General features: G+C 39.5%; 1 protein-coding gene across 1 annotated transcript in view; it reads left to right on the top strand.

Annotated features, from left to right (window-relative positions):
* The first annotated feature begins 2,148 nt into the window (after nucleotides 1-2,148).
* Nucleotides 2,149-19,549, top strand: part of LOC121453503 (desmocollin-1) — a 30,824-nt gene continuing 13,423 nt past the window's right edge. Inside the window, exons 1-8 of the mRNA XM_041660341.1 lie at nucleotides 2,149-2,211; nucleotides 4,652-4,736; nucleotides 6,336-6,538; nucleotides 7,662-7,781; nucleotides 9,205-9,360; nucleotides 15,085-15,229; nucleotides 17,001-17,167; nucleotides 18,606-18,740. Coding sequence (XP_041516275.1) covers nucleotides 2,149-2,211; nucleotides 4,652-4,736; nucleotides 6,336-6,538; nucleotides 7,662-7,781; nucleotides 9,205-9,360; nucleotides 15,085-15,229; nucleotides 17,001-17,167; nucleotides 18,606-18,740 — 1,074 coding nt within the window. The remainder of the gene's footprint in view (nucleotides 2,212-4,651; nucleotides 4,737-6,335; nucleotides 6,539-7,661; nucleotides 7,782-9,204; nucleotides 9,361-15,084; nucleotides 15,230-17,000; nucleotides 17,168-18,605; nucleotides 18,741-19,549) is intronic.

Here is a 19,549-nt window from a genome sequence, read left to right on the forward strand (position 1 = left end):
AGTATTCCTACAGGTCTAGTCTTAGAATAAATGAGCTCACCTGGGAGATACCTTAGAGTTGCTTAAAATAGTAACTGTTTGAAGGTCTAGAGTTTTTGTCTTAAGTAGTTCTCCCTTTAAGTTGACCCCATGTAATCAATTTCTCTGAAATGTGTTGCCCTGTCTCCTTAGGACTTACTGTTTAGGTCATCGAGATGCCTTCTTGATGTACCTTAAGCTAATGATTAAAGAAATACATGCACCATGTGAGGCTTTACATGTTAAGCTTTCTCTTTATGACAGTAAGTTTGTGGTAAATGAGAGATTATGCAATATTTGCATAATAAATTAGACTCTGAATTATGATCTTAGGATCTGCTACTTACCTTGTTTTTAAGTGATAAGATCTTTACTATTTTGTAGTGTCCTTTTTTATCCTTTAAACTTTTATGCGATCTCCAAAAAGTGGACTATTTTTGGATTCATGAGATTTCCAGTTCTTTTCTCCTTAAATGATACTCCTTCTTAGCAGAGCACAAAGCCTGTTATGTGAATCTTTCAGTATTTGTCCAGTGGGTTCATCTGTTTGCACAACTGTAGGTAGCTTCAACAAATAAGGAGATGAAATAAAAGGTACTACTTTGGTGGTGGGCAGACACTGTCTACTTGTTTTTTAGGACAAAATCTCCTTTATCCCAGGCTGTCCTTTAACTTTCTAAACAGCCAGAGATAACCCCCCCCTCCACCTCCTGAGTGCTGAGATTACAGGCATGCACCACCACTCCTGGCTTATGTGGTGCTGGGGAATGAACCCATGGCCTAAGCTGTATGTCCAGTACACTTTACACATTTGTTCAGGAACACAGGGATGTGGTTTACTTTCCCAAAGTTCTGTCCATTTGCTAAAAGGAGCCCTTGTTGGTCTATTGGAAACACGAACTGAAATGTCTGCTATGGCTCTTGATTTATAGCAATCGCCCAGAAAATGTGAACCTAGTTCATCCTCATACCTAACACCGAATACCTGGCAATATTTGTCATTCTCCCCCAGCTTCTGTCACTGCTGTCAAAAACAACTGAGACTGAACAACTTGAATTAAAACAGAAGAAAAGACACTAAAGTCCCCACTGCAAGAGTCGTTGGTGTTTACAAAACCTGAATGCTGTGACATCATTACACCAGCCCTCTAGGTCAGCTTCCGTATTACTTGTAATACACAATTAGGGAGAATGGAATGATTTCATGTGATTAGTGGGGTAGATTTTAGTTGTTCTGCAGGGGGAGGGGCTAACAATACAAGAATAAAGTTTCCAGTGTAACAAAAAGAAAGCAATAAGGAAACTATGTTCTTGTTACTTTATTATTATTATTTTGTCTTTATGAGGTTGATCTACTTTGGGATAGTCCTTGTGATGTCTAGAGGACTGACTCCTTGGAGACAGAAAATAACAGGAGATAAACATAATGCGCTGGGGGCATCAGCTGGAATGTCATCTCTCCGGCAAAGCTGTAGAGCTTCATGGCACAGGCTATACCTGAATGCTTTGATGGGGAGATAACTCCAGATGGAAGCGATTGCACAAGCATACGTCCTCTGATTTGCCAATGCACCCAACAAGGCATCTTTTCTTTTCTTTTTCTTTTTTTTTTTTTTTTGCATGGGGTTTATGCACAATTTCTGTTTGCACCCGGGGGGCAAGGCAGGTTAATAAGGCCAAGAAGGAGCGGAGGCTGTGGGAGGACATAATAACTGGGAGGACTTCACAGCCTCTACCTGCGGGGAAAGGGAGGAGGGCTGAGGATGGAGGGTGTTGTCTTCTGCTTCTGACTATGTGTTAAGTGGCAGGAGAAATTTTGAAAGCTGCTGTGAGGAGGAGCCAGTGGCTGGGCATGGGGTGTTTTGTGCCTCACTCTCCCCACTTGTAGGAAACCTCTCTACATTCAAAGGTAGTTGGACTGGAAGGAGGGAGAGCGGCCAAGGAAGAAGGCCATTCCATCGCTCCTCCTCCTCTTACTTATCTCTTGTCTCCTGACTCTCTTCCAAAGCCACCCCAGCTGTGCCAACGTGGCCGCAGAGCATCTTGACAAGTAGCAGCCTTTGCCTGGCCTCTCTGTGCGCTCCGGCCACCCTAGCTGTTCACCATCCCCGGCCATTGGGACCTCTTCTGATGGCTGTGGCCTTCGCTGCCCCAGGGAGCACCTTCTCTAAGCAGCTCCTTTTCTCTCTCCTGGTGAGTAACCTCCAGGGATTAGGGAAGTAGGCATGCTCTCACCTGCTTCCTCCTGCCAGTTGGGTCTTGAAAGTGAGTCTTGGCAGGAAGGAAAGGCAAGGAGGATAGAGACAGGGGAAAAAAAAAACCTGATGTGAGAACAATTTGGAGAAGAGTCGAGGGGCTTGGGACCTTGGATGGGAGGGGATAAGCTTTCTCTTCCAGCTCCAGTACCTACGTCCTAATGTCTTTCAAGGGAAACCCTCATTCAGGTTTCTGTGTCCCCCCACCCCCAAGGAGTGGTGAAATACCTTTTTGGAACTTGGTCCAAATGTTTCTGAGATTTGTTTTAGATACTAGGCATATATAAACTCATGCATTTAACATGTTATTCTACTGAGCAGCAAAAAGAGAAGAGAATTCTTGGTGCAGCTATGAATTACTTAAGATGTTCTTAGTTCACTAAGGAAGCCTTAAAAGATGGATAGAATGTTTCACGTGAGGTTGTAGTTCAACTCAGCAAGAGGAAAGTGTCAGTCACTGGAATAGCCATGAAGCTGTCTTCCACTTGGGTTGTGGTCACTTTGACCTGTTTACAAGATGCTGCTATGTCTGCTTTTGATGGGGAAAGTTTCTTTAACCTCCATCTAGAAATTCTGCACTGTGGTTCCTGTTTTTTTTTTTTTGTTGTTGTTGTTGTGGAGTTTTTATTTTACCAAAAATACTTTATTTGTAAATTATGTTTTCAGAATTTGGGGATTTTCATGATGAGCACATACATTTTCTTCATATGAATAATTCATAGTGCAGGTTTGATGATCCACTTCCATGCTATGACTACCTGGAGAAGAACACACAGAAACCACTGGAGTTAGCATTGCTTAAGTAAAATGTGGTTAAAACCAGTTCCTTTTTGCTTTTGGTTCTGGTCCCTGTCTGGCCCCTTATCCCTTGGCTCATCCTTTGCCCTTTCACCCTTGACTCCTATATTGACTGGGAAGATCACAGCTCCTTTCAAGCCATTTAGACCCCAATTTCACTTGGAGGCAGAGGGACGACTGGTTTTCTGGAGACTTCCATTATTTCTGTCTAAAGAAGATACATTTATGAGGAGGGGTTCTTAAGAGAGGGAGGAACTAAAATGAGGATAGGTTTGGAAATGTAGATTTATCCTATAAAATATATGTACACGGATATTTGCATATATAAATGTATATGTTTGTGCATCCCTTTCTAACTATGAAGGGCTTTTCTCACATTGCACCTGTAGACAATTGCCTACCTAGACTTTATCCCCAGCAAGACTGGAGGCATGGTCTAGTGTAATTCTTGGCATTAGAGATGACTATATTTTTAAAAGTCAAATGAATAAGAAGGTCTCTTGTTTTCATATGTGGTTATTTAAATTGTAGCTGTATGCAAGTGTGACCTATACAATGGCAGCTTGCCACATATATGCCTACCAGAGTTGTAAAACAGATTCACAACCTGTTTTAAGCCGCTATGATACACCTAGTAGACTTGAGTTGAGGAAGAAGGATACAGCATCCTTAATATGAACATTAACCGTTTTGTTAATCCTTATGCAAATATTGAGTCCTGTAACTTTAGAACTTGGTCTTTGAGCAAAACTGATCACAAATTGATCTGTGTGATACTAGAAAATCTAAACTGTGGTCTTTTTTTATGACCATGAAATTATTTTAATAAAGAGGAAAGTGGATAAATATAAAGTAACACAGAAGAAATAAAAATGTTTTATAGAATTCTACAAGCTCATAACTTTTACTCATTTTTTTAAAAAATATAATTTGTCTGTGTGCCATGGAATTCCTATAACAATAGCTGTGTCTTGAATATTATTAAAATTCAGAGAGTTCTGTTAATTTAAAACATGTAGCTAGGTGATATGAAAACAGATTTTGAAGTTATTTTTCTTTTCTAAGACAGTCTGAGCAGTGAGTGGATTTAATGACAGTAGATTGATTCTAAGTATTATTTTTATGAGCCTCAAAAATGTTTCAATGATTTCTCATTTCCTCAACAATAACCTCAAAGAGCAAAAATAATAATAAAAAGCGGTTGGAGAGTTAGTGCATCAATGCATATAGAGTTCTAGAATTCAGTTCTTTCTCAAGCTGAAGGCCTGTGCAGTGTGTGGGCAGTCATGCAGGCAATACTCTGATGGTGTATAAATCTGATGGTGTATAACACATTTTGCTGCAATTCTATAATAGTATTGTAGTCCTAAGAACTAGTCACTTAATTTTTTCACTGATACTAAATGACCCTGGAAATCCTAAAGACTGTACCAAATCACTTCAAAATGAATGTGAAAAAAGTAGAGGATTAAAAGGTTTGTTTCTAAAATTACTAATAATTTTATTGACAAGACAAAATTGTAATGTAAAAAAATGTGATCCTGCATGATACTTGAATTTGTTCTTTTTTTTTTTTAAAGGTTCTGGTGTTATTTTGCAATGCCTGTCAAAAAATTTCTCTTCAAGTTCCCGCTCATCTTAAGGCTGAAACACTTGTAGGCAAAGGTGAGACTCCGTCATGGGAACTGGACAGTTGTTACTTACTGCGATTACTTTTTGGCTGCCCTTAGAAGCCTTGGCACGGAAGTTATGTAATTGCTGCTCGGCGTTGAAACTTGTCATACACTGGAAAGCAGCTCCCTTTTCATTTATGGTAGTTGACAGTAGCCAAACTACCAAATTTGGTTTTGTATCTTTCTTGCTAGAAAAATTAGCAAACATCACAGAATGAAGAAAATCTTTTTTGTTTCAACACAGGAAAGCATTGAAACCAGAAGCTTATCTCAAATCAGCTCTTCAGGCACCAGAACGCCTGTGTCAGGTTTCTTGACTGATGAAACATGAAACAAATCTCAAAGTTGAAACGCTCCATATAAAATCTGCACTTGTGGTCGAGAGCAATGAGTACATATTTACTGAGAATTTATATGGTCTATTCCACAGACTAACTTGTGAAAGTTAAACAAGATTTTAGTGCATTTTGCTGTCACAGCCATCAGTATGCAATAAGTACTGAGCTTATCAAACTCAGAAAGATTTTATGTGAAGAGTATTTGCATTATTAATGAGAAATATTACACAAGAACTTACTAGGTTTCTCACCTGTTGCAGCATAACTTTTATCTTATTGCCAAATAAATTTTAACTTAATCTAAAAATCTACTGACTCCATATTATGATGAATGCAATTTAAAGCTATATAAGTCTATAATGTTCTATAGAACAGAAATTTACATATAGTTAAATCATGTATATAATACATACAAATTACACATGTATTAATCATATATATTTTGTTTCATAGAACATTGTATACATATATATCTGTTTCATAGTGTATTATATGTATATAGTACATTGTATGTATTTATATATGTATATGCATGTTTACATATGCTATCTATAAAGATATAAATACATCTACATCCAGATAGTTTTTGAATCATGACAGAGTCACCACATCCCCTTAAACCCACTATAAGTTGAAAGTAAGGGAAAATGCATTCAGCACACCTAGTCTACTAAGCATTGTATCTTAGCAACAGGCCCCACTGTACAGTTGCAAACATGGTTCCTTACTATCACCTCATCTGAGGATCACTAGAAGCAGCTTATAACTCTGGCCACATATTCCTAGCTTGAAAAAGAGATCAGTATTAAAGCCCCATGCTCAAAGTCAGCTGCTCCCATGCATATGTCATTTTCACACTGTCATGAAGTCAAGAACTTGTGTTCACAAACCTGTGGACACTGGGGAAAGTAGAAGCAACCCAAATCCAATAAAGTCGCAGAACAGTTTGTTTCTTAAATTAATTCATGATGAAAGTAATGGGAGAGACAGGGATGTAGCTCAGCTGGTAGAGGCTTCACTTTTCTGGATGAGGTCCTGGGTTGGATCCTCAGCATAGCCAAAAAGGAAGGAAGGAAAACGGAGGGGGGCAAAACTCCATTAGTCTAGATTTTACAGCCCCCACGTTTCAGGAGGGCAGGTGTTCAGTGTCACGCCCTCTTTCTGCTCCTTCTGTGTTACTGGCGGTTGTCATTCCTGTAAGACTCGTTCCCTTCCAGTTGAGCCTGACATTGCTGTGAAATGTCTCCCTGCAGTGAATCTGGACCAGTGCCTCAAATCAGCCAGCCTGATCCTGTCCAGCGACCCAGCCTTCAGAGTTCTAGACGACGGCACAATCTTTACAACACATGACCTGCTCTTGTCTTCTGAACAGAGGAGGTTCTCCATCTTCCTCTCAAACAGTCAGAGTCAGGAGCAAAAGGAAATAGAAATTGAACTGTCAGCAAAAGAAAAAAAGGTAAAGCCAGTTAGGGCCAGAGGTCCTTACAGGGTCCCCATTGCATCTGCAAGGCTAATGTCATCCTTGAGTGATTCCTTGGTCTTTTGCGCTCAACATTCTCACAACCGAGGACTGGACTGTTAAAGGGAGTGGCATATACACTATTTACACAGTTGGTATTGCTGAAGAAGACCATGGCTGGTGAGCAAAATCGGAATATCAAAGGATTCACATACATTTTGAGGTGTGGTGGGAAGAACAGCTAACCTGAAGAACAAGAACAAGGCTGGGGAGTGTCTCAGAGAACAATGAAGCCGGCCATGCAGCGCCACCCTTCCCTGTGGCTTCCTTTCAATGGGGCTTATGTCACTCATCAAGGGGACCTGCTTGCGTAGTAGAAAACTCTATAAGGCCCCTGTCTTTAGAGTGGCTATGTGGCCCGGTCAATAGGGGTATGTGTGTCTTAAATCCACTGTCTTGTATTTAAGAGTAATGAGTCCTAGGCATGAGGAGATTGCCACCCTTGGCAGCTGCCTTTGAGTAAACTCAGTATAATGACTTAGACTCTTAAAACTACTGATTAATTTTATAAACAGATTTCTGAATTAAACCCCTTTTGATTGCAAAGACCATTCTTCATTGAATTTAATATAAGCTTCGTACTTATAAAACATTATTCTTTTTATCCAAATGGCATGAAAGCTGCTTGAATAGATGCTGTTCATGTTTTTGTGGTGGTACAGAAATATTTGTAGACAGGGTTTCCATGGATTTCACCTGTACCATTCTGTATGAAATGAAGCCAGTTCTTAAGTATTTGCTAATAGATCATCAATGCAGGGGCCAGAAAAAGACAATAACTTCACAAAGATGCTTATGTCACCGACCAACCAAATTCTGACTGCTGACTGGTTACATCAGGGAATAGATAGAACTAGGGAAAAGGATGTAGTCTGAGGTCAGTGTGTGTGTGTGCATGTGTGTGTGTGTTTACTCAAAAAGCATAATACAAATTCTTTAGAGATTGCCCATGATACTGTCATGTATTATCCTTACTTATTTTCTCTATCTTGCAGTACATGGAAAACCACAGTTTTGACAATGCTAAATAATGCTGTATTTCATTGCTCATCAAATGTAGGTATTTAGGAAGAGACATACGGAAGACCCAGTGCACAAGCGCAGTAAGAGGAGATGGGCTCCAATTCCGTGTTCGCTGATGGAGAACTCATTAGGTCCATTCCCACAACACGTTCAACAGGTCTGTCCCATGGTTTTTTAAATTTTCAGATGTGTTAAATATTTTATTCATTTATATTTATTTATTTTACACCCCAACTGCAGGTTCCCCTCCCTCCTCTCCTGCAAGCCTCCCCACCCCTGACCTCTTTTCTGTTTCCCTCCATCCACTCCTCCCTTTCTGTCGGCCTCACATGGATGCCTATTAAATGTGGCATATCAAGTTGCAGTCAGACTAAGCGCCTCCCCTCCTATTAAGGCTGGAGAAAGGAACTCAGTATGAGAATAGGGTCCTAAAAGTCAGCAAAAGAGTCAGACAGCCCCTGTTCCTACTGTTAGGAGTAGCACGAGGACACGAAGCTAAACAACTAAAGTGCAACTTTAAAGGCTGGGGGTGTGGCTCAGTGGTAGTATGTTTTCAAGCATGCACAGGTTCCTACGTTCTATCCCCACCTCCCAATAAAGTACACAAATAAATAATGTATGAAATACTGAATGAAGGATTTAAGTTATTAGCAGTACAGGTATCATCTATTCATCACAATGAGGAACATATAATGATTCCATAGAGTTTCTTCATTTCTTATACCAGTTTTTAAAGTTTGTGTGTTTAACGCTTTACTTATTTATTTGGGATAGGGAGCATCAATGCACCATAGAAACACATGCGTATGGGTCAGGAGATGGCTAGAAGTGGTTGGCTCTCTCCTTCCACTATGTAGGTGCCAAGATTTAAACTCAGGTGGTCAGGTTTGGCAGCAAGCACCTACACTCTTGAGCCATCTCTTCAACCCTAGATGCTAGATTTCATTTGCAGAGAGGAGGTCTACCAATTTTGCAAAACTCAATTTTGGCTTAAATGAACACTTATCCCCTAAAACTTGGCTACTTTTTGGTTTAGTAATCGGGCTGACTCGCTGTCACACAGTGATATAAAAGCATAGGGCAGCTTTGGAACAATCTGAAGTCTGCTGAAATAATTGTGCACAAAGTTGTATCACCTGTGATCATACAGTTTTCAACGCTAAATAATTTGAAATCACAGGAAGGACAGGACAGCAAAGGCACACTGCTCTCCAGGCCTCAGAACTGCATGGGAAGGAAAACATTAGGAATCAAACACGGGACAGAGTCTGTGGCTACACACATGGAAGGATGAAGATAAGATTTTGAAAAAAAATGGAAGGTGGTGGCTGAAGGAGCAAAGGAAAGAGAAAAAGCGACTGAAAGCAAACTCACACAAGAGTCTAGATTAAGATATTAATCAAGATCTATTTGTTCGGCTGGGCGGTGGTGGTGCATACCTTTAATCCCAGCACTCAGAGCTCCAAAGCTACGGAGAGAAACCCTGTCTCCAAAAACAAGAAACAAAAACAAACAAACAAAAAAAAAACAACCCCCCAAAATATATTTGTTCCTCTCCAAATAATCTCTTCCTATTACAGATTCAATCTGATGCTGCCCAGAATTACACCATCTTTTACTCCATCAGTGGACCAGGAGTGGACAAAGAGCCTTTCAATTTGTTCTACATAGAGAAAGACACTGGGGACATCTATTGTACCAGGAGCATTGACCGTGAGCAGTATGACCAATTTTTGGTAAGATTGCTGAAATATTTATTTAAGAGTAGGTGTTTATTATTCATGTATTGATATTTTAAACATTATTCTTTACAAATATTAAGTTCTAATAATTTCTTCAATATGTAGAATATTATTAGTATTCAATATAAACTTTAAGTTCCCTTGGCACTAGGCTGAAAAACAGACAGTATGTATAAGAAGGGGGGCAATGGGTAGAGGAGAGAAGGATGCGTAAACACCATGGCAAAATTTTGAAGCACAGACATTCGTCTGTATACTCTGGAGAAGTGACAAAGATTTTCTTTGGGCTCAAAGTTCTCTATAATAAAATACTTCAATTACTGTTGCCCATGTTTTTATGTCATAAAACACATGAGATCTAGAAAACAAGATAAGCAAAACAACTGATCTTGGGCTGATGCCCAGAAAGTCTGACCTAGTTGTTTTGAGCTGGACGCCATAACCCAAGGGGTTCTGAATGCATATATAAGTCGGTTGGGTCTACCATTTCAGGCCTTGCTAAGCATGGTGCTACTTCCTCCTTCCCCATTCTTCAGAAATTTAACCCTTTAATAGCATTTTGTCTTCCTAGGCATCTAGAACTTATTTACCAATCTGTCTTATTCTTCTACCTAAAGACAAATGTACACATCTGCTTAGCATTCTAATCTTTAAGGGGTGTACAAGAGATATCCATTGGCTTAGGAGGATGATGTCAAGGGACATTAATTAAGTTCTTACAATTCCCAACTTAGTTACCAACTAAGGGAGGTTGATAACCATATTCATAGCCATCTATGAAAGAAGTTAACTGCTGTGAGAAGGAGGGGTGGAGGACTCCCAAGAAGGTGTATTTGTAAAAGAATGGCCTATTTGAAGCCAGGTTTGTTGTTGGACAGGCATGCCATTCCAGCAATGCAGAGGTGAGGCCAAGACAGGAGGATTTTCAAGGCCAGCCTGGGCTACTTAATGACAGCCTATCACAATAGCAAGAGAAGAATGAAAACAAAAATGGGGGGGGGGAGTAGAGTAGAGGAGAGGGAAGAGGGATGGGAAGATAAACAACTACAACCAACTCTAACCTGAGTGGTACTTGACACTTGGAATGTGAAATACAAAGGCAGAAAGCTAAATCAAGAGCAGACACAGGGGAGGCTGGTGTTTGCTCTGGAATGTTCATCAAAGAACTCATTAGGTAGCATGAATTTTAAAACACAATTTCCACAGTAGATATTTCACCATGGAGTGCAAAGGGTGTGATGTTGTGACACTTTCTTATTATTTTATGCCTCTTCAGTTCTCTAGATTAAACATGTCTTACTTCTAATAATCTGAAACACTTTCTGAAGAATGTTTACTGAAGCTATAGCAGAGAGAAGCTAAGCACCCTGTAACTTGTTCATTTTGAATTGCCGAAGGGTTGGGAGTGGGAAGCAATCATTGGGCAGTGGAGGCCAGCAAGAGCTCTGTTGCAGAGCTTTCTCTAGCCCAGCATGCTTTTCATTTTCATCTCTGCTTTTCTTGATCCTGGCAATTGACCCCAGAGTCTTACTTATGTAAGCTAACTGTGTATCCCACACCAAGCCCCACCAGAACTGCTTTCACCTTTCAATCCACACACAAGTGAAGCTTGCTAGAGATGGCACAACCATTTGCTGCCTTGACAGCACCTTCCCAGAAGCAGAGTGGCTACCCAGAAGGCACTCTGCTGGAGACTTAAGAAGCCATCTGCTGTGCTGTTGAGGGATCTACTTCACTTAACACTCTGCCAGAGTTCTGATAAGGGCTGGTTTTTAACCTTGTGTTATTCCTTGTTTCTTACTATAAATACTGCTGGGGGATTGTTAAAATAAGAGTCTTTGGTATTTTAAAAGTTTTTACTATTGCTTGACATTTTCATACATTTATACAATGAATTTTTGTCTTTGTCTGCATTCATCCCCAATTCCTTCACAGCCCCTCCCCCAGCCTCCTCAGCCATGCACTTCCTTCCTGTGAATCAACATTCTGTGTGCCCAGAGCTCCTTTCTTGCTGTGTACTTTGCCAGTTTTACACTTTTATGGGAGAGTTGAATAAAATAATTTGGAGTCTATATTTAACATTAGGCTTTTGGGCAATTTCCCTTTGAGAACTACTCTGCTTTTCTAATGTTTAAGTCTAAATTGGCATTAAGAAACACCACTTGCAAAATATGTTTTTTTTTAAACTAGAATTTACTAAGTAAAGTATCACAAGAAGATATAAACAAAAGGCAAACTATAAACTCACTAGAAGCAGAAAGGAATATTTTGTCAAAGGAAAAGTTTTAATTAATATGCTCTAAAATTATATATCAATGTTTTAAAATGGCCATTTAATTATTTTTAGCTTACTATAAAAGACTATATATTTGTCCCTTTCTCTTTTATATTTAAAAATTATACTCTCCCTAACTCTTCTCAGCCCTCCCTACCTCCCTACTCATCCAACTTAATCTCTCTCTAAAAAACAAAACAACAAATAAAAAAAAGACACAAACAAACAAATGAAACAAAATACTCAGCAAGACAAAGGTATCAAAATGGGAAGAAAAAAAAAAACCCTCACATGAAAAAATGGCCTTTGTATTGTGTTGGTTTACTGCTCTTGGGTTGGAGCCTTCTCTGGAGTGTGGTTTATACAGCCAATGATGGTTCATTGAAAAACACGTAGTTTCTCTTTCTTGCAGGTATTAATTGTGAATAGCTTGTTCATTAGAGGTAGCATTTGTGCCCACTTCTCCTTCTAGTGCTGGAATTTCTCTGTTTGACCCTGTGCTGCCCTGTGCTTCCACAGTCTGAGTTCACCTGTGCATCCGTCCTGCTGTGTCTGGAGGACACTGTGTCCTTGGAGTCATCTGCCACCTCCAGTTCTTGTGGTCTTTTCCAACAATTCAATATAAAAAGCTATACTGTATGACTTGTTCTTCCAGCACATCTTATATCTATCACCGTTCTTTGTATGTTAGTGAAACATAACCTTCAGAAGTCGGTCTTCTTAATTTTAGGCTGCTACTAGCTATCCTACCTACCACAGAGGTGTTCTAACGCTGGATGACACAGCTTTGGCAATATCACATGCAACCATAACTCTTTAGAGACATGAAATATGCATGCTCGAGAATTTTGTACTGGGGGCTTTGATGCAACTTCCTGATCATCCATTTTTATTTAATTTATACAAATGTGAGATTTTAATAATAAATGGCTGTATTTAAAATAATTTCATTTAGCCAATGACTAAGAAAGACAGTTTTGAGGCTAACTCAATATTTATTCTCACTGTGTTCATGTTCTATCTTCTGCCCCATGCTGTGTTGTTTAATCTTGGCTTCTGAAGATTTTCCGGGCAGGTCATTCCATTATTACAGTTTAGTGGGGTTTTTTTTGTTTGTTTGATTGTTTAATCATTAAATTTACTTAATCTTATATGGATTCATGACATAGAGCATTTCAACAGATCGGTTTCTATGTACTTTTTCTTATAAAAAGCAAGATTTCTTTAACCATTCAAAATTATTCCACAAATCATTCCTCTTTAGTTGTTGGAGATTTATACCTTCAAAAATAATCTACAAAACCCTGGCCTCTTTTTCCCTTTTCAACCAGAAGCATCCTGTGGAGTGATGCTGATCCCGTTCCCAGACATGAGTTCTGTCCTTTGTCATTCTGTGCGTTGTTATGGCCCTTGTGCACCTGTTCAGTTTTGTCATTGCTTGTCCCGAGTTCTCACTCAGTCTACACTAGTTATTCTCACTGTCAGGCCAGACTTCAATTCCAAATCCTGGGTGGAGCTCTTTGAAAGTTCTCCAAGATGACAGACATTTCAACAAAGGAAAGCATAAAAGGGCTGAAGGAAACATATTTCTCCAGAAAAATTGAAAAGGGAAAGGCTATAAAAATAACAGATCCATGGCACTGAAACCATTATAGCAAGTGACACAAGGTCATGGAGCCCAAAGAAGAGGGTGTAAAAGCATCCTTATATGCAGCCCAATATCGGTGGATGAGATATTATTATTTAAAGTTACATGTAGGAAACATGATCTCCAGGGGAAGGGTAAACAGGAGGAAGTCACTGGACATTGGGAGATGTCTTAATGCCGTAGTGATGAGGTAGGAGAATTAATACAGGAGGCTCAAGCCTAAGGAGTAATTGCCTTTATAAAAGGAAAAATGACTGAATGGAATAAAAAGTTATTTTTTATTTTTAAAAATTTATTCTATATAAGGCACTGTGTTGCTGTGTTAGGTAACGTGGGGGAAATACTAGTGACTCTCCAGCTTCACGTCTGAGGACATTTGTCATCTAATAGATAATTTTGGCTTTTATCTAGTCTTAAATTTTAAAACCATCCTTTTGTGAAAAAAAATCCATTCAACCTAGCAGGAGAGGAGAGGAATTGTTGGAAGGCTGAATAGTGTGATATTTGAATGTTTTAAATATGGTGGTGAGGGCGCAGTGTGATGATTGGTGCTGTGATTATGATGATGTTGCGCTGGTGGTGATGGTGATGATGGGGGTGGTGATGATGGTGATATGCCATGACAGTTATAGTGGTGATGATGGATGATGGTGCTGTGGTTATGATGATGCTGAGATGGTGATGATGGTGGTGATGGTGATATGCCATGACACTTATAGTGATGATGGGTTCTTAGAGTAAGGATGTGAAGATACAGCATGACCAAGGCAAATGATAAATCATTAATTGGGGGCTTCCTTACAGTTTTAGAGGGTTGGTTCATCATCATCATCATGGTGGGGAGTAGCCCCAGGCAGGCAAGCATGGCACTGGAGCAATAGCTGAGAGCTCACATCTGATCTGAAAATTGTAGGCAGAGAGAGTACGGCTAGGCTTGGAATGAGTGTTTGCAACCTCAAAGCCCACCCTGGTGACACATCTCCTCCAACAAAATCACACAATCCTTCCTTACAGTCTACAAGCCAGGACCAAATGCTCAATATGTGAGTCTATAGGGGCCATTCTCATTCACACCACCACAATGGCTACGGGGATGATGATGGTGATGGTGATGGAGGTTATGGTGATGGTCATGATGGTGATGATGGGTTGGTAGTGATGGGGATGGGGATGGAAGTGTTAGTTAGAATAGTGGGCTGTTTAGTTCAATATCTACGTACTGAAAATTCACTATGCACCAATCACAGAGTACAAAAACAACCGGACAGAATTTAGAGGTAAAAACCATTAAATCCTGGCAACTTGGATCAAGATTATCTTATTGTCATGTAGTTTAGGCGATATTAATATGTTTTTATTAACATTTTATTAGAAATGTTTTATAGAAAATACAGGTAGAGATATCACCTAGATATAATTGTGATATATATCTGTGTATATTAAAATTGGACCATGTTGTAAGCTTTGATAGTAGTTGTTATAAACATAACTGCAATGAGTCTTCCTGTGTTCTAACATGTCAAAAGTCACACAATTAAATCCAAGAGCACTTGGAGCTCATGGTATGGGGGCACATGGGACTTTGGTAGGAGAATAATGAGAAATGACTCTTCAAGGTGGCTGAAACTGCATGGTGCATGCACACAGTGATATGCATTTTATGCATCGCATTATTGCTTAGCTACACATGCCTGTGCATATCGTTTTTAAGCAACACCTTTTGCCCTACTTCTGGGCTTGCATTGTGCATGTTTTGTCACGTAGGAACCAGCTGATAATGTTGTCTGCCTTCCAGGTGTATGGATATGCAACCACTGCTGACGGCTATGCTCCAGACTACCCTCTCCCCTTGCTGTTCAAGGTTGAAGATGACAATGACAACGCCCCATATTTTGAAACCAAACTGACAGTTTTTAGTGTGCCTGAAAATTGCCGAACTGGTAAGTTCAAACATTTATAATTTATTTTTGTATGTATGTCCTATGTGTGTGCATGTGTGTGTATTTGTGTGTGAATGTGTGCATATGTATATATGTGTGTGTCTGTGTGTGTGTGTGTGTGTCTGTGTGTGCATGAGGCTATCAAGGAGTGATTATCTGCACAGTGGATTTGGGGTCTTAAACACAGATTACCAGGCTCAGCAGCAAACCCCTCAGTCATAAGCAGAGATTTCACAATGATATAATAAAAAGATATTTGCACTTTAAAATACCGCAAGGTAAAATGTTTGTCAGGCGTGGTGGCACATACCTTAAACCCCAGCACCCAGAAAGCAGATGTCAGTGATATCTGTGTCTCAAGGCCAATCAGGATTTTGTAAGGTTAGCTTTGGCCACATAGAGAGACACTGTCTCAAAAGTTTAATTTTATAATTTCATTTCATGATGTTTTGGTACTTTGGATTATACTCATCTTTTGTTTACATGTTAGAAATGGTTTTTCTATTAAAGGTTAGATTGGTTGGAGCAAATTTTCTTTTTTAAATTGTTTTTATTGAGCTATATATTTTCTTTCACTTCCCTCCTCTCCTCCCCTCTCCCCTTCTACCCTTTCCCCTGACTTCCATTCTCAATTTACTCAGGAAAGCTTGTATTTTTCTCCTTCCTATGTAGATCCATGTATGTCTCTCTTAGGGTCCTCTCTGTTGTCTGGGTTCTCTGGGGTTGTAGGCTGTAGGCTGGTTTTTCTTTGTTTTATGTCTAGAACCCACTTATGATTGAGTACATATCATATTTGTCTTTCTGGGTCTGGGTTACCTCACTCAATATGTTTTTTTCTAGATCCATCCATTTTCCTGTAAATTTTGAGATGGCATTTTTTTTACTGCTGTGTAGTATTGCATTATGCAAAATGTACCATATTTTCTTTATCAATTTTTTGGTAGAGGGGCATCTAGGCTGCTTCCAGATTCTGGCTATTACAAATAATGCTACTATGAACATAGTTTAACACAAATCCTTGTAGTATGATTGAGCATCTTTGGGTATATACCCAAAAGTGATGTTGCTGGGTCTTGAGAAGGGTTATTTCCTAATTTTCTGAGAAACTGCCACACTGATATCCAAAAAAGCTGTACCAGTTTGCACTCCCTCCAACAATGCAGGAGGGGTCTTTTTACCCCCACATCCTCTCCAGCAATAAGCTGTCATCAGAAATGTCCTTAAAATTCATCTTGTGCTTGAACTTAGGTCATATCTTTTCCTTTTTATATCATGACCACAATTCTAGTAATCTTTATTTGATTCAGTTTTCCCTAAGGTTACTTGTTGGTGTTGGTGGTACAATATTACAGAAATATTGTAGTGGACAGAGAACTTCTGGGTTTTTATTCAGCTGGGAGGATTCTAGATGAGGGGATCTGGCTCGTACCTCAGAGAGAATATATGAGGCCAGGATCGTGCCCTAGGCTTTGGGAAAAATGTAAGAAAACTGCCTGGTGTTTACAACATTTGTAATAAGTGTTGCTAGTTATAGCCCTCTGCGTTCTGTTGCTGGGTTATGTCCAGATATGATGCTTCTCTCTCAGAAGTGACTGTGAGGCTCTAATGTCCAGTCTGTGATTATTCTCTGAACAGCACATTTGTGTAACTCACATTTAATTCTCTCATGTGTGTGTGTTGACAATCTAATGCAATGATATCTGTATTTTTTGTTTATAACACAATTAAATTATGATTTAAATTTTTGACAAAATTGACTTCATTTAAACAGGAACTTCAGTAGGACAAGTGACTGCCATAGACAACGATGAACCAGGAACCCTACACACTCGTTTGAGATTCAAAATCCTACAACAAATCCCAGATCACCCAAGGCACTTCTCCATACACCCTGACACAGGTGTGATCACCACCACCTCCCCTTTACTGGACAGAGAGGTAAGGGCTCAGTGCCTTAATTCCGCAGTCACTGTGTTTAAGCCGGTAATTACCGCCAGCATGATTACAGGACAGCCCAAGTGCTTACTCCCTAAGCATTCTTCCCAGGCTAAGCCCAAGGATTCTAGTGGACTTTTTTTTGCCTCTGCAAAGATGTTGAGATAGTACAAGGTGAAGACAGGTCTGACTTGTTCTCATTGTGCTGATACATGGTCCTGATAACATTGCTCTAATTTATTTCATTTTTGATTTTGAAAACATAATGTCACTATAGTGTATGTCATTTTTAAAAGTAACAAAATGCTTTGTTAAGGCAGTTCTAGAGCCACTGGTAAATAGAGCATCCCCATGCTGCACAGGTCCACAGCTACAGGGCTACTATTGGTACTTCCCCCTCTTTAACTCCTGGAATCACTGATGTATGCAAATATACGTCATTTATAGCTGTACACACACACACACACACACACACACACACACACACACACACGGGGGAAGAGAAGGAGAGCGATTCTTCATAGTCCACCCTTTCCAGACTGTCACAGTCTGAGCCATAAATGTGAAGACTGGCTGCCTTCTCCTACTATCTTTACTTCCCCTATGCCTTTTTACGGCCCAGTAGCTGATTACTTTCCAGTACAAACTATCCTTCCATCATCTGAATATACCAGTCTTTTGACACATTTCTCAGCTATAGAGTACCTGGGTTTTGCCTAAGTTTTGCCAATTATGAATGGATAAGTTTAAATTTTACACGTAAACACCTGCGCTTGGGTACTTGGCACAAACATCCCTGTTTTGGTAGTTGGTTCCCTTTCCTTTATCTGACAAGATAAACTCAAGGAAGGAAGGGTTTGTCTGTGCTCCGCTGTGAGAGCACAGTTCACACAGCAGGAAGACGGGTGTGAGGCTGCTGGTCACACTTCCTAGTCAGAAACCACAGGGAGCTGAATTCTGCAGCTCAGCTCTCTGTCTCCATTTCACCTTACACTAGTTTGGAATCTTAGCCTCCAGGATGGTGCTGTCCACACAGGCAAACCTCTGGACACGCCCTTTCAGGTATGCCAGGAGGTGTGTCCCCTAGGTGATTCTAAATCTAGGCAAAGAGATAATTGAAATTAGCTGTACTATTTGTTCGATTTCTTGTTTTGTATTTGCATTTATAATGTTATTTATTAAATAATAATCACGGGTGGGCATGCACTTATGTAAACACAGACATACAATTTTAAAAGCATATTTGTAATATAATCACAGCACAAAGAGTATATATGATAACTCCAAGAGAGGGAAAATATTGTTTCCTAATAAAACCTCTCCCCTTCCTTCCTTCCTTCCTTCCTTCCTTCCTTCCTTCCTTCCTTCCGTCTTTCTCTCTCTTCTCTTCTTTCTCTCTCTCTCTCTCTCTCTCTCTCTCTCTCTCACTCTTTCTTCACAGAAATGTGATACTTACAAGCTAGTAATGGAAGTTCGAGATATGGGGGGCCAGCCCTTTGGTCTATTCAATACAGGAACAATAACAATCTCACTGGAGGATGAGAACGACAATTCACCGTATTTCACCCAAACTTCTGTGAGTAGACCTGTGTGTTGTTTACCTAGTAGATTCCTTCATATTAAAAAAAATCTAGAATTTGGCAGCTCCCTGAGAACAGACATTCTGTTTTAAATAGTAATCATTTAAAAGCAATAGACTGAGAAAAACATGGTTTCTGTAAGAATAATAGGTGAGGTGCTATAGGTTTTGGATGTAAGGAAGTAGCCTTGCTCTTAGCCATTGAAGAATTCCTTTCTTTGGATGTGGTTCACGTGTTCAATGTTTTCTTAGTTCTTAAGGTTGCTCCAGTTTTGGGATTCTTGGACTTCAATTCCTTTATAAGTTGAAGAAGAGGCTTTCTTTCCCGCGCCCTGTGTATTACATGTTTTGAAGAAGGACAGGAATTGGTCTTATATCCTCTGCCACAGTCAGAGGGAAGCTGTACTCCCAGCTCCTCTTGTGTTGTGCCTTAGCTAGAAAATTATGTGAGACATAATATATGTTGATATTTCCAAGATGTGATTGTTTTTTGATTTTTAATGAGCAACTTGGCATTTTTCCATGAGTCTACACCAGAGTTTTAGTCAGAGAATAAGAAGCCTAATACAGTGATGGACGGTTCACTGTCAAAGATCTCATTTATACAGATCATAAATCAGAATAAGTAGGATTTAAATCTAGATCCAATCTTTTCCATCTTCCTATGAATTCATCTCTTGAAGATTATGATTTATCTTTTTAGTCTTTTAATATCTTAGACTTCTGTCTTTTTTTTTTTAGCTTCAAAGAGTGATGTCCATTATTTGAGTTCTCATAAAAAAAGAGAAAACCTTTCTCTTAAAGTA

Source organism: Microtus oregoni, unplaced genomic scaffold (assembly GCF_018167655.1).
Source record: "Microtus oregoni isolate MIOR12 unplaced genomic scaffold, Mior012 000011F_ref0000422, whole genome shotgun sequence".
NCBI classification, from domain to species: domain Eukaryota; kingdom Metazoa; phylum Chordata; class Mammalia; order Rodentia; family Cricetidae; genus Microtus; species Microtus oregoni.